At 34.1% G+C, this 14,246-nt stretch overlaps 1 protein-coding gene across 6 annotated transcripts in view; it reads left to right on the plus strand.

Annotated features, from left to right (window-relative positions):
• The window catches only part of LOC111158801 (mitogen-activated protein kinase kinase kinase 7), a 74,762-nt gene that overhangs the window by 45,730 nt on the left and 14,786 nt on the right, over nucleotides 1-14,246 (plus strand). For 5 of the 6 annotated variants that reach the window (XR_002641377.1, XM_022521062.1, XM_022521064.1 and 2 more), the window contains one exon: nucleotides 6,231-6,295. Coding sequence is in view for 5 of the 6 variants with exons in the window: in XM_022521062.1 (XP_022376770.1) it covers nucleotides 6,231-6,295 (65 nt within the window). In the remaining variant the exon portion in view is untranslated. The remainder of the gene's footprint in view (nucleotides 1-6,230; nucleotides 6,296-14,246) is intronic. The other variant, XM_022521063.1, reaches the window with a different exon arrangement.

Here is a 14,246-nt window from a genome sequence, read left to right on the forward strand (position 1 = left end):
CCAAAATTTCTTTGTACCTTCTAGAATTTTTTTTCCTGAAAGTCCATTTCCCACAAGCTCTGTCGTCAAAACTTCTTGCTATATCCAAACAGGTATTCATGAATACTGGATCCCATTTGTAAGCACTTTTTTAAAATATAGCTTTTTTTTTATCTTATCTGTTATGAATAAGTATTTTGAATAGTACTGTCCATTGCCCAAGTGTAATATACTGAGTCTAATGTACTTCTTAGAATGAGCTGCATCTTTTAATAAGAGTGTTCTTTTGAGCGTCACGATAACTTTCATGTGTACTTTTGGCAATGTACAAATACATCTTTTTGAAAGTGTGTCATGCTTGAACTTTTTTACATGTACCAAGTTTTTAAAATTGTAAAGTACACACTGTTACTCTAAAGAGTTTTTTTAAAAAAATACATTTTTATAGTAACTGAAATGCCTAGTCAGAGGTGAACAAATTCAAGTCTTGTTTTTTGCTTGCTCTTCAGCACTGTTTTATATTCTGCCATCCTTCAAGCAATCTGTGGCTTACAATAACTTTCATTAATGTAATAGTCACTTGGGTCATGCAAAAATAGATCTTTAATACCTCAGGAGTTCCTATGGATTAAGCTACACAATTTTTTATACTTTTTCTACATTGACCCTGGCTCTGAAGAAGTGTTGGCAATGTTTGTTGCGAATGACTCCCTTCTACTTTTCTCTATAAGCCACAGAGAGTGGCTATAGATCAATCTGGCTTTTTATTACCAAGTGACACATAGTTAAGAGCAGATTGCCAATCGAGTATGACATTTTGCTAATTCTTCATTTGTGGAGAGTGCCCTGCAAAATAACAGTGTTCTACCTAAGCAAAGTAAGTATAAGTATAGAAGTGTCTTGCTTAGGATTTAAACTGACCTACCATTTTCTGATCTATTTGTTTATTGAACATTATAAACTGATAAATTGAAATGAATTTTGAGAAAAAGAAATAGACTTTCTTAAATGTTTTCCACTAATACTCGGAAGTTTTAAAAGCGTAATCAATTCTCCCTTTTAGCCAGTTCGTTTTCATTTGTTTTACTTTATTTGAGGAAAAGATGAATGAGTAGATTATTATTAGATTGCTTTAAATTTACTTATTTTTTCCTCTAAGATCTTAATAAAAATGTGAATTTTTGTTTATTTGGTTCTTCTATTTGGATTTTTTTGACTTTCCCACATTTTTTTGTGTCCAGGCTTCCAAGGTTCTATTTTTTCCCCCATCTTCATCTCAGATACTCAAATGAAACAGGCATTATGAATTATGAAGTTATATAATACATTTTGATAATATTTACTAGTATTAGAATACCTCATCTATATTTCTTTCAAAAATCCAGGTGTCAAAGATCACCAGGTAAAATGTCAAAAAAAAAAGTTAACAGGAGCAACAGTCTTTTCCCATTTAAAGCATGGAATAAGACACTAGGTAGTTAATACAAATTTTGTTCCTGGCTTTAGTTTCAGTAATTGAAAAAAATCAGCAGTTCTGCTCTGGAGGCCTTGTGTGAGTAATTACAGCATTTAAGGAAATCAACTGCAGTAATAAAGCATTTTGAAATCCACTGAAAAGATACTATCAAATACATACGTATATACTGCCTTTGAAAGATTTCACTGAAACATTAGTCTTCTGTAGTTCCTTACTTTTTAATATGATATCCCTTACACACAGTTTATACCAGATTGATTACTATCCTAAGATGATATATATTTCCAAATATTGCAAAAGTAAATTTTTCCAAATAGTGATATTATATGACTACCATAGTTATAGTATATATACATCTTTTAAAAAGTAACCTACAAAGTTTTATAGGATATTTATGTTTAAACAGTTTTTATGCTGTTATACTCAGTAGTACTGAATTTCTTAGGTTAGACTAAATTATAATTCTTGCGTTCGTGTAAAACACTTGAAAATTCTCATTCCATAGATTAAAAATTGCTTTAATGTGCTTCTGTTTGAGAACCTTGAACAGTGGTGCTTTAGTGTACCTTTGATAAGGCTAAAATAATATTGCATAGCATTTTAGAATCATAGAGTGCTTTAACAGAGGTGATTTTTCTGTCTTACATGCAATTCTTAAGGATATAATAAATAGTGAAGATTGAATGTGCAGATATTTCTTAGTCAGTTGTGTAAAATGTTTTTGCCTAGGTCCCTGAAGAACCTGAATTTAATTGATATTTTTTGTTTGTAATACTGTTCTTAAAGCTGAAAGGAACTTCAGGTGTCCTTATGATTTCAACTACATTTAGACATCTTAACTGAGAAAAGTTTAATGAATATTTGCTTTTAATATGCCAGACGTATTTAGCTCTGTATTAGTTGTTTTCATGAGTATAATGAACAGTTAAATAGAATAAGTAGAATATGGGAGAGTCCAAGCATATTTAACAAAAATAAATGGATAGTTGAGTTTCTCATACTTAAGTCTTTTCCTCCTCCAGCAGTTTCAGAGATCTTAGATAATAGGCAAACAGATTGGCCTGGTGGGGATGGGGGGTGGAGGGGTGGAGGGGTGGGGGGAGGGTAGTGCAGTGAGGGCTTTGTACAATCCTGGACAGCTGGACGCTGCGATACTGTTCAGAGGCACTTGGGCACTGTTTTGCTTTCTCCCCTCAGGACAAGAATATAACCTTATAATACTATATTTGGTTCAAGAACCAGTAGATCCTGTTCATAAACATTACTTTAAGTACATCAATTGGTGGTGTAGTTTTTCCACCCAAATAGTGCAGTGCTGGTGTGAAGAGACAGTGAGGTAAAAAATGTAGATCTGGCAGGTTCCTACCTTGGACACATAGTGTCATTAGCAGCTAGAAACCTTTGAATTTGGGACTCTGCAGCCCAAGGAGAGCTATGCTAAAATATTTCTGCTTCTGTTGTGTATAGCCACCTCACCTTCAATAAAATTCTGTAAATGTGGCTAATTAAAAAGGAAGTTCATCTAACCAACATTAACGAGAACATTTAGTAGTCTTTACATATTGTAGCCTATCAAGATAACATTTTGTAATCGAAAAACTAATAAAACTAGTTTGTTAGAAAGTAAAATACCACTAATAATTACTTCCCTTTGGTAGGAGGAAAAAAACACCCACCGTGAGGGGCCTTCTAAGGAATGAGGCAGAACTTGTTGAAATAAAAGAATATGAAATTTGTGGCAGCCTAAATGAGAACATACATTTTTAAATTGCATGATTTCATGTGAAGCAGTGATATAACACAAAAGTGTATAGTGCTGTACAAATTTTTTAAATTTTATATATTTTACACATGAAGACACAATTTTAATATTTTTGCTATTAAAATTTATACCATTCAGTATTTAATCAAAAATTCTAATATTAAAATATTTTAATGAATATGTAATATTCATTAATAGTTTATATTTGTTATTTATATAATTATTAATATTGTTTAAATATTTTAATATTCAAAACTTATGACTCTCAGAATTTCCAACATTTGTCAAGAGATGTCTCCAGGAAAATGTAGTGTTGATTTTGACATAAAAAGAATATTAAAGAAGTTTGGAAAATAGAAAAATAAGAATAATTAAGGTAAGGAAAATAATGAGCTTACTTAAACCAATAAGAAAAGCCACAGGAGTGTCTAGAAAGGGTTCTGTTCAAATACCAGTTCAATAAATGAGTTGTACTTCAAAGAGAAGCTTTTTGAAGAGATGTATTCTGTTTTTGTGACATTAATTGTAAAAGCAACTGAATTGACAAAGTTGCTGTTTCAACCACACTTTCTTTTTGGAGGGAAAGGGAGTATGTGGGGGCATTATGTTGGGCTAGGGATATAGTTTATTCCTTTTGTTGCTCTTACTTAGAGAAATTGTTCTAAAAAAATACCACTTGTTCCCTGTGGCAAGTCCTAAAAGTTCCAGAATTTATTATAAAATGAAATACTCAGGACATCATTTGCAGGTTTCAGATTCCTTGTTCAGGCATCTGTGGACATCATACTGACCCTCAATTCTACTTTTTTCATTTATACTACCATGTGTAATATAGGTATGCACATATCAAAGAACCATGAAAAAATATAGAATGAGTTTCTAAATTAGTTTTTAATTGCAAAAAAAAAGTTCAGACTCCAGCTAAATTTACTGAGAACACAGCCCAGTAATTTTCTTTTGCAATAATAGGAGTTTTACTTTTTTTTACATTCACATTTCCAAATTATAACTTAAAACTTAATATTGGAGCAACAAGTATTTGTTGATTACAGTACTTTTTTGCTTTGTCTAAACTTTGCCAGATGGTTTCTGCATTGGTTATGCTAATTAAAATGCATTGCCTAATATGCTTGCTTTGACTCGTTTTGTAGCTTGAAGATTTCTCATTTTATGGCATTCGTTAACTGTGTCCACCTCTTATTTACCCTACTTCCTTAAAAATTTTTATTCCCCTTCCTTCTACCCTACTTAGATTTGAGTTTGTTTTTGTTGTTATTGCAGTAGTGATGTAATGATTTTTAGAGACATGTGCTGGGTGGTTCCCCAGATTCACAAATGTTGCTAATCTGAAAAGAGAATTCCAGACACTTTTTTATAAGCCTGTCTCATCTCAGCTAATTTTAGAATGATTGTGTTGAATGAAGTGTGCCTAAAATTGCTTATTAGTCATGGTGGTAGGGATCTTTTTGTCCTCAGGAAACAGGGAGAGTTAAAAACTTTCACAAGAGTATCTTAGTGTGCCTGATTCAACAGATTTGCTGTTATTTGTGTTATTTTAATTTGTATCCAAAAGTTGGAACTTGCAGGGGACCTGGGTGCCTCAGTCGGTTAAGCGTCTGCCTTCAGCTCAGGTCATGGCCCTGGGGTCCTGGGATCTAGCCCCACATCTGGCTCCCTGCTCAGCGGAGAGCCTGCTTCTCCCTCTCCCTCTGCTGCTCCCCCTGCCTGTGTTCTCCCTCTCTCTGTCTCTCAAATAAATAAATAAAATCCTTTTTTTAAAAAGTTGGAACTTGGAATGAAATGAAATTTGAAGTAAATTTGAGCTAAAATTATGCAGAGAATTCTAAAACATAGTTTAAAATGAAAAAAAATGATGTCTTAAAAATTGGAGTGTAGCTATAAACTTGAGTTTTTATATTTGCTACATATTTTACTGCATTAAACATTCTGTGTAAGGTCCTTTTAGTTTACATACAAAATAATAATGGGGTCACATGGATTAAGATGCTAAATTATATTGCTCCTTGGTTTAAAATAAAATACTGAGGATTATAGAAATATAAAATTTTAAGAATGAATTCTCTCTGCTAATTGGACCAAAACTGTTACAGTGTACATTCTCAAAGCTGCCTACTAGTTTAGAAATTATGTAGCTTTCAGAGTCAAAAGAATTTTGAGTATTGTATCAGCTGTTTCTCACAATATTTTTGTGTTTCCTTTTAGACAGCTGATCTCTCATCTTAAATGATACCGTATAAACAGCTCTATGCCCAAATAAAAGTACTGAGTGAAACTTTTGCTTAATTCATTATATTTTGCTTATATTTTTAGAATTTTTTCGTAAACTGGTTTTTAGATTAAATTATTATTAGCATGGAAGTTCCTAAAGCAGCCCCTTTCAACAAGCTGTATATTCAAGAATGGAATGAGAGTCATTCTTCTTCAGTAGGAATATTAAAAGAGTTGTTCACCAGTAGTAAATTACTAGATTCTGACAAACACTAATGGGGTTAAGTGTGACTCAGTCTAATAAACTTAAGCCTAAGCATCCTTTTAGGCTCTGAATGAACAAGGTACTGTTGTTGGGTAAAGCCAGTCATGTTCTACTACCTGCTGGCTAGCTGTCTTGCTGTAGAAATTGTAACGTAAGGCCCTTGAAATAGATGCCATCATCAGCCCCAGCCCACAAACATTCATCTATTTAAATACATGACAGAAGATGGTGCAAGAGAGTTCAGCAGCTATTCATGCAGGGTAGGAGCAGGACCTACTTTGTTGGAGGCCGGCAACTTTTGAGTTAAAACTCTGCAGCTGTTTCTCTTCCTTTCCTTACAACATTCTCTTCTTTTTTTTTTTTTTTAAACAATAAACTGACTTAACTCTTTTTCCCACAAACATTTTGTATAGATCCAAGGAGCAACAAATTCCAGCTTCCTACTGTAGCAGTAACATCCTTGTTGTCTGTTTGAATAGATCTCAGTATTCTACTTTTTTTTTTTAATCTTTTAAAAGGCAACGGACAGCCAAGACGTAGATCCATCCAAGACTTGACTGTTACTGGAACAGAACCTAGTCAGGTAAGACTTAACATTTGAATTCTCTGTCTTTGAAGAAGAATAATGGGCAGAAATCAAGAATTAACTATAATATATATACTTTGCAGAATTAGTCTCATGAGTTAATCTAAAATTGTGGTAGAGAAGTTCATTGGCACCTGAATTTAAATACTTTGGGGAAAAAAAGTGTATATGCCATTGTTAGCTTAACTTGAAGGATAGTTTATCATAGTAGGTTGATTAATTCAGTAGTGTTCCATGTGCATTATATATATATATATGTGTTTTTATATATGATTTAATAAAGAAATATCAACTTCATAATTTAACAGTTTGTTGTTATCCTTATGCTCTAAAGTGAGTCATTAGTGCTGTCTCCTTTTTACTAACAAGATAAAGAAAAAAAATTTTACTAACTATTTTACTAATTACTAAGATTTACTAACAAATATTTTCCCAAGAAAATGTCACTCCTGTGGCATCACGTAAGGCACTAACATACCTAGATGACTCCAATATCTTTTAATTTGTCATATTTACTGGATTTATATTTTTGTGAAATATGCTTAAGACCGTATTTACTAAGCAGATGGATAAATTCTGGAATGGCTTCTATCACAGTTGCTAAGGTTTTCTTCATCTTATATTTCTGGATGTTCTTCAAAAGTCTTATTACCTCTTTATTGCTTTCTTTATAAATGATCCAGACAGTTATAATTTTAGCCATTACTGACAGAGTTTTAACCAACAAGTATATAAAAGTAGCAGCACAGCAAGTATTTTTTTCTGTTATTCAGCTCAATACATATAATTCATGTGATATTTTTTAAATGAATGAGAACAAATTGTGAGGTATTTGTTGATTTATTTTCAGCTGTATTACAATATGAGCACAACATACATCTGAAGCAATAAAAATCTCACATTATGGTCCATATTCATGTAAAATTACAGGATTATTTATTATAAACAAAGATTTAATTTATGATAAGATGTGCTAGTACTTTTCATTCTAGAAAGGTGTTTTATTATTTCATTTTTATAAATTTTTAAAAAATTCTTTTTTTAATTTATTTGAGAGAGAGAGAGAGAGCACAAGCAGTGGGAGTGGCAGAGGAAGGAGGCAGAAGCAGGGAGCCTGACAGAGGGCTCCATCTGAGGACCCCAGAATCATGACCTGAGTCGAAGGCAGATGCTTAACCAACTGAGCCACGCAGGCATCCCCCCTTTTTTTAATAATATTTTTAAATTTTAGAGAATCTTTGTAGTCGTTAATAAAAATTTGAAAGCCCTTTATAGGTATCAAATTAACTAACAAAAAGCACTTGAAATATTTAATGAATATTTAAATATTTAATGATATTTGAATATCATTAAATATTTAAATATTTAATGATAAATATCCTTGATCTTCATTTATATCTGGATATATTTTTTATTTCTCACAATGCCTATACAGACACTCAAACACCTATACACACATATGTACATTGTACATATATATTTATTATATATGATATGAAGTAACCCTAAATCTGAAAGTATTATAAATGAATACAGTCATTTTATTTCATTTATTTTAATGGCTTTTTCAGTATATCTGCTTTTGTGAAACCCCAGAACTTTTGAATGACATTTCCCACTTTCTCCCCCTCAAATACTTCAAGTGTTGGTGAGGGCAATTAGTAACAGATAGTTTGGCATCTGGTATTTGCTTTGATTCCTTAGAGGCTTGATGAGCTCAGCCTTTTTAACCCTGTTTATTATTGCCATTGATATTCCAGTTATGAGAAATGCTAGCCAAGTGTTCTCCCTTTGACTGAGAATGTGAAGCGTGCTCTGAGGCAGTTCAGAAGCTTGTGTGAGTGCAAGTGCCCTTCTCTGTACTCTGTAGTAAAGGCATTGCTGTTATTCGGGACTCACCTCACCAAAGTAAGCCTTTGTTACTTCATCACAAGTTCTGTATGACTTGAGATTATGATTCTTAGCCTTTTCATTTGTAATACCTTCCATGGAAAACACTGGAACTGAGGCAGTCATGTCAAATGACTGACAGTCATTTGCATGAATTGTCATGGACTACTGCAAAAGATTCAGAGTGAGGGGGATTTTAGGGTGGCAGTGAAACCAGTTCTAAAACGGTTGATGGGGGGGCGCCTGGGTGGCTCAGTGGGTTAAAACGGTTGATAGGGGCGCCTGGGTGGCTCAGCGGGTTAAGTCTCTGCCTTCAGCTCAGGTCATGATCTCAGGGTCCTGGGATCGAGCCGCGCATCAGGCTCTCTGCTTAGCAGGGAGCCTGCCTCCCCCCTCTCTCTGCCTGCCTCTCTGCCTACTTGTGATCTCTATCTGTCAAATAAATAAATAAAATCTTTAAAAAAATAAATAAATAAAACCGGTGATAGATGGCCATTGTGTAGCCAGTTTTTAAAACTGATCCACTCTTCCAGAATTACTTAAGTATCATAAATGTAAAATACCATTGAGGATGGTAAATAGCAATTCTAATACACTGTGAAAACATTTTCCTCTGAAAGTGTTAGGACAAACAAAAATTAAATCTTTTTAATTACTCATGAAAATGATATTCATTATTTGAAAAAAAATTATGCACAATATGGTTTTTCAGAATTGAAGGTATAGTTCTTTTTAAATTCTGGCTAAACGGTGATAAAACAGATGCATAGGGGGTTTTGTTTGTTGGTTGGTTTTCGCCATGGAAATTGGTAAAGAACATGAAGAAAAGAATTTGCCCACCTGGTACAGTCATCAGAGGAACAGAAAACTTACTAATTACGTTTAGTAGTATGTCTCATAGAGGAAAGTAAACTGATTGGAGTTTATACTTTGGCTCTTGATTCAAGACTGACCTTAAAAATCATTTAGACTTTATATCTGTAAATTAAAATTAGGTTGTTTTTATACTGCCGTTGCTGTTGAGCAGAATAGTGAATGAAGTAAACCTCTGAATTAACAGTAGTTGTGATTTGTCTAAAATTCTGTGTCCTTAAACATACAACTCACTTTAAATTCACTCAGGTTTTTATTAAGCCAGAAAGCTTATTAAGCACACTTAGTGGATCTGGCCTCTTACTTTGAAAACATACTGAGAAAGAAAATAGTAGCCCCAGGATGTCAAAGAACTGATCTGACGCTGAGGCCTCAAGGGCTGTTAGAAGCTGGGCATAAACAATGTCTCAGAACACCAATAGACAAGATTATACTGAGACCATGATAAGGTGAGACAAAACAAGAACACTTTTTAGTGTCTCAGCACAGACAAAAACAAGGTCACTGTGCCACACACAAAATACCAGACATTGCCGTCTCCCAGCTGATGTGAGTGACTGTGCTTCTTTACCAGCTGCAGCTCTATCCTCATTCTAGTCTAACTTCCCTGGAGAATTGCCTCTGCTTTCTGGCAGTAGCTAATCTGGAGTTCACCCCTCCTTCCTTGGAACTGCTCCAAAATCACTCATCGAAAGCCCCGAATCTACAAGTTCTACAGTCCTTTCAGAGATACCCCACATTATCCCATAGTGAGCACTCTGCTTCGCTGCAGTGAGTGTTAAACTCATCTCCTCCCATTGTGGGTATGTTCCTGGTGCCAAGAAGGCCCAGCCCCCTAATGTATTTGAGCACAGCAGACTTACACCCAGATCACTTAGAGAAATGCAGTAATATTGTTGTGCACCAACTTTGTGCTAGTCAGGCCTTTATTTTTTAATTTTTTTAAAAAAGATTTTATTTATTTATTTGACAAGGAGAAAGATCACAAGTAGGCAGAGCAGCAGGCAGAGAGAGACGGGAGGGTGGGGGGGGGGAAGCAGGCTCCCCACTGAGCAGAGAGCCCGATGTGGGGCTAGATCCCAGAACCCTGAGATCATGACCTGGGCTGAAGGCAGAGGCTTAACCCACTGAGCCACCCAGGCGCCCCTTTCTAATTTTTTTTTAAAGATTTTTATTTATTCATTAGAGAGAGAATGGGGGGGGGACATGAGCGGGAGAAGGGGCAGAAGGAGGAGAAGCAGACTCCCCACTGAGCCCCAACAAGGGGCTTCATCCCAGGACCCTGGGATCATAACCTGAGCTGAGGGCAGACACTTAACCAACTGAGCTACCCAGGCACCCCAATAATGTATGTTATTTAAATCATAACCCTGTAAAAAAATAAATAAATCATAACCCTGTAAATTTGGTACTTTTATTTTCCTCATTTTGCAGATGAATAAACTGAGGGTTAGAGAAACTTTCCAAAATGTCTTCCCTTGTACTGCCAGTAATTGCTATAGCCAACTTATGAATCCAGATCTGATTCCAGAACAGACACACTCTGTCATTCTGGGTTGCATGTAAAACTGAATGTATTGCATGCTAAAGTACTCCTAGATCTCTTTGATTTCAAGATTTCAAGATGATAGTGTACATCATCATTAATTATTTAAATAGTTTTTAATGATGATGAGTTTTAGCTGTATCATATTACTGAGCAAGGCTAATTTACCTTGATAATAAATTTCCTGAGATGGCTGTACAGATTTACTTTTTATATATCTGGGTGAGCTTTCCTTAAATTTCACCAAAATTACATATTTTTGTGTATGTCTGCATAACCTTCTGGAGTTTATATATATATAGATCTGTTTTCAGGAGTCTCTTGGGGGGATAGCAGTCAGTGAAAATCACAACCGTAAGATAGATGATGCGATGATGATTGTTTAAAGAGTTAGGCCTACTATATTTTTAAATGGACTTAGAATCTACTTTCATTAGTCAGATATGTGACTCTAGGTAGGTTCTTTAATTTCCCTGAGCTTCAGCAATCATATATACCAGTGGGGATCACAACACCCACTCCTTGGGGTTCTTATAATATGTAAAAGTACCAGACACACTGTAGATGCTTAATAATGTACACCTGCCTCCCCATAGTGTACTTCCCAAGGTTCTTATTACTTCCTTGTTCTCATTATAATATATTACTATCCAGAAAACAAAAATAGCACTGGGAAAGAGATAGTCCCATTGGCATTCAGTTTTTTCTGTATTATAGGAGAAGTTTGTGTTAGGGATCTTAGAAAGTATTGGCACTAAAGGCCTTTTATCACATATCAGTTATTTATTTAAGGGATATAATTTATTATACTACTACTTCTATCTGTCTTCAGTCTGTACCTCCTTCAGTATAAATAATTTTCTGTTAAAGCTCTAAGTCAGAGGTTCATATAATAGTTTTAAGTAATTCCTGGTTCATAGTATACCTTTCTTTTGGAGAATTTAAAGACCATATAAGAATAATAAAATTCTAAAATTTCCTTATAATGAACTATAGTGAAGCTAGAATTAGATTGATCCTGTACCTTCAGATTAGAAAGAATGTTTTCAGTATTACCTGTCGTGTAGAGATTTAATTATCTGTGACTATCATAATGGAGGAAGTACCCTTGTAAACGCACATCACTAATTTGATACCCGTTTCTTTTTAATGTTTATATTATTCAGATGTTACTTCAGCAAAATTATCATATAAATCTTTAATCTCTGTGCTTTGTTCTTATATAATTTTAGCAACTGAAAGTTTAAAATAGCTTTTAAATGTCAGTCTAAATGGTAGCACTGGCCATAAATTTTTTACTTACGAAAATATTTTCCCAGTCATTCAGGTGAGACGTAAAAAGCAAAGCTTTATTTTTGTCTGTAAAATAACTCCCAATTCCTTTTTATAAATATTGAGATAAAGTTCTGGGCAAAGTCCAATCCTGTTTCATGTCTACCGATGGTAATTTGCCCTCTGGTTTAAATTTGGCTTTGTATTCTTCTGCCTTAAATTTCAGTGTGGCATTTTTGTACTCTTGTAACCACTTTCACATCCAGCCTTGTGGTAAATCAAGTTTTTCCATCTCTCTTAAACTTTTTACAATTTGTGTGAGAATAGAATAAAGTAATTACAAATATCTTGAAGAAAGAGGCAACCCAAATGAGTTTTATTAATTTGAGAGCATACATGAACATAAGAATTTGACCAATGATTTTTTTAGTAGCTACTATAAACTAAAACTTCTCCCTTAGTAGTTTTCAAGCAGCAACATAAATTTAACCCATAAACTAGTTTGATTTTTTTAATTGTCAAATATTACGTGATCCTCTTATTAATACCTTATATTTTTCAGATGTTCAAGAAATATAATTATGGCTTATTTTTAAATATTTAGTTTTTTTATATGAACATTTTAGCATATTGTTACTCATTGAAAAACCAATTTATTGAAGTCTGAAGACTTACTTAGTTAATTTATGGATGTAAATTTAGCTCATGATGGCTTTTCCTGTAGTTTTCAGGAAAAACTAGTTTTGAAACTTGACTTTAAAATATTAGCCTTTGGGCATCTAGGTGGCTTAGTTGGTTAAACATCTGACTCTTGATTTCAGCTCAGGTCATGATCTCAGGGTTGTGAGATCAAGCCCCGTATCAGGCTCCAAGTTAGGCATAGAGCCTGCTTGAGATTCTCTCTCCCACTCCCTCTCTTCCTTCCTCCCTCCCTCTCTTAAAAAAAAAAAAAAAAAAAAAAAAAAAAAAACAGAAGAAGAAGAAGGTTTAAAGGACTCAGGAGTAATGTCATAGTATCTGTACTTTTTTTTTTTTTTACCAAGGGTAGCAGCATCCAAAAGTAAGAGTTAACGAATTTCATTACTGATTCTTTTTGGTATATATTCTTTCTTGTATACAAAAGGTAAATAAGCCTAAGCACCAGTCTTATACCTGAGTACTAAGAGCTTATGTTATCATTTTATTCAATGAGTATTTATTTTGTAGTTATTATATATTCAGTAATTTCCTAACTCCTGGGGAGTACAGTATACAAATACACATGATCTCTGCCCTTAGTATATTATAATATTTTTGAGGAATAACAAACATTGAGAGTAATATAAACTATTTCAATCTCAAGTTGAGGCTTATGTAGTAGCAGACTATAAATACAGCCAAATTCAAAGAAGAAAAGTGTCTTTGTTACAGGGTTTAGTCACTGTGTTTTATAAAAAGAACTGTGATTTTAATCTTGAGAGAGAATTGTTAGGTGCTACAACTTCATTCATATATTCCCATCTTAGATTTACAACCTAATAATCAGCCACTTAGTGAACATTTTTATTGTGTCAAAAAATACTTCAGATACTTTATTTCATTTGATTTTTTTACAAACTGATGAGGCGGGTAATACTGTCCTCATTTTACTTATTGAGGCTTAGAGATTAAACAATTTATGTAAAGCCACACTGCTAATAAATAGCAGACAGAGATTCAGACTCTGGGTTGTATTGTTTCCAGTGCCTGACTTCTTAACTATTACTACTATTCAACCACACTTGATAAATGAGCTTAAGGCACCAAAAGTTTTGGTGCCTTAAGCTCATTTATATTCAAGTTCACATAGCCAAAGATGGCAGAACTGAGATTTAAATCCAGGTCTCCACAAAGTATTAGACTAAATCATGTGAACTCGCTGATACTCAATTATTTTGATGTATAAAATGTCAGATTCATGTAGTTCAGTTGTCATATTTGCTCTTTGCATTAGACCATATAATCCTTAAATGAATGTAGGGTCAAGATTACAAGCAGGAAGAGAAAGAGGGGCATAAGGAATTGTCAGAGGAGAGATAATCCGGATAGGTAAGGTAAAACCTGCCGATGGAGGGTTAGGAATTCCAGGGTGGGAATTTCAGAATTGATCCATTCGCAACCAGTAGATGAACATTTGTAGATGCTGCTAGAATAAAGTAGTCTTCAAACACAGGATCTGGCTTTGTGCTCAGAGAACCAAGGATGTAGCAAGAATGAACATAACGTGTTGAAGGAAATCTCAGCAGGGCCCTAAAGGATGAAGAAGAATTAGCAATAAGGAGAGAAAAACAATGAGCATTGTTATACACAGGGCACCTTTGTAAGTATGACATGAATAAACTAAGGTTT

This window comes from Enhydra lutris, unplaced genomic scaffold (genome assembly GCF_002288905.1).
Source record: "Enhydra lutris kenyoni isolate GAN:26980312 unplaced genomic scaffold, ASM228890v2 scaffoldscaffold63, whole genome shotgun sequence".
Taxonomy (NCBI): domain Eukaryota; kingdom Metazoa; phylum Chordata; class Mammalia; order Carnivora; family Mustelidae; genus Enhydra; species Enhydra lutris.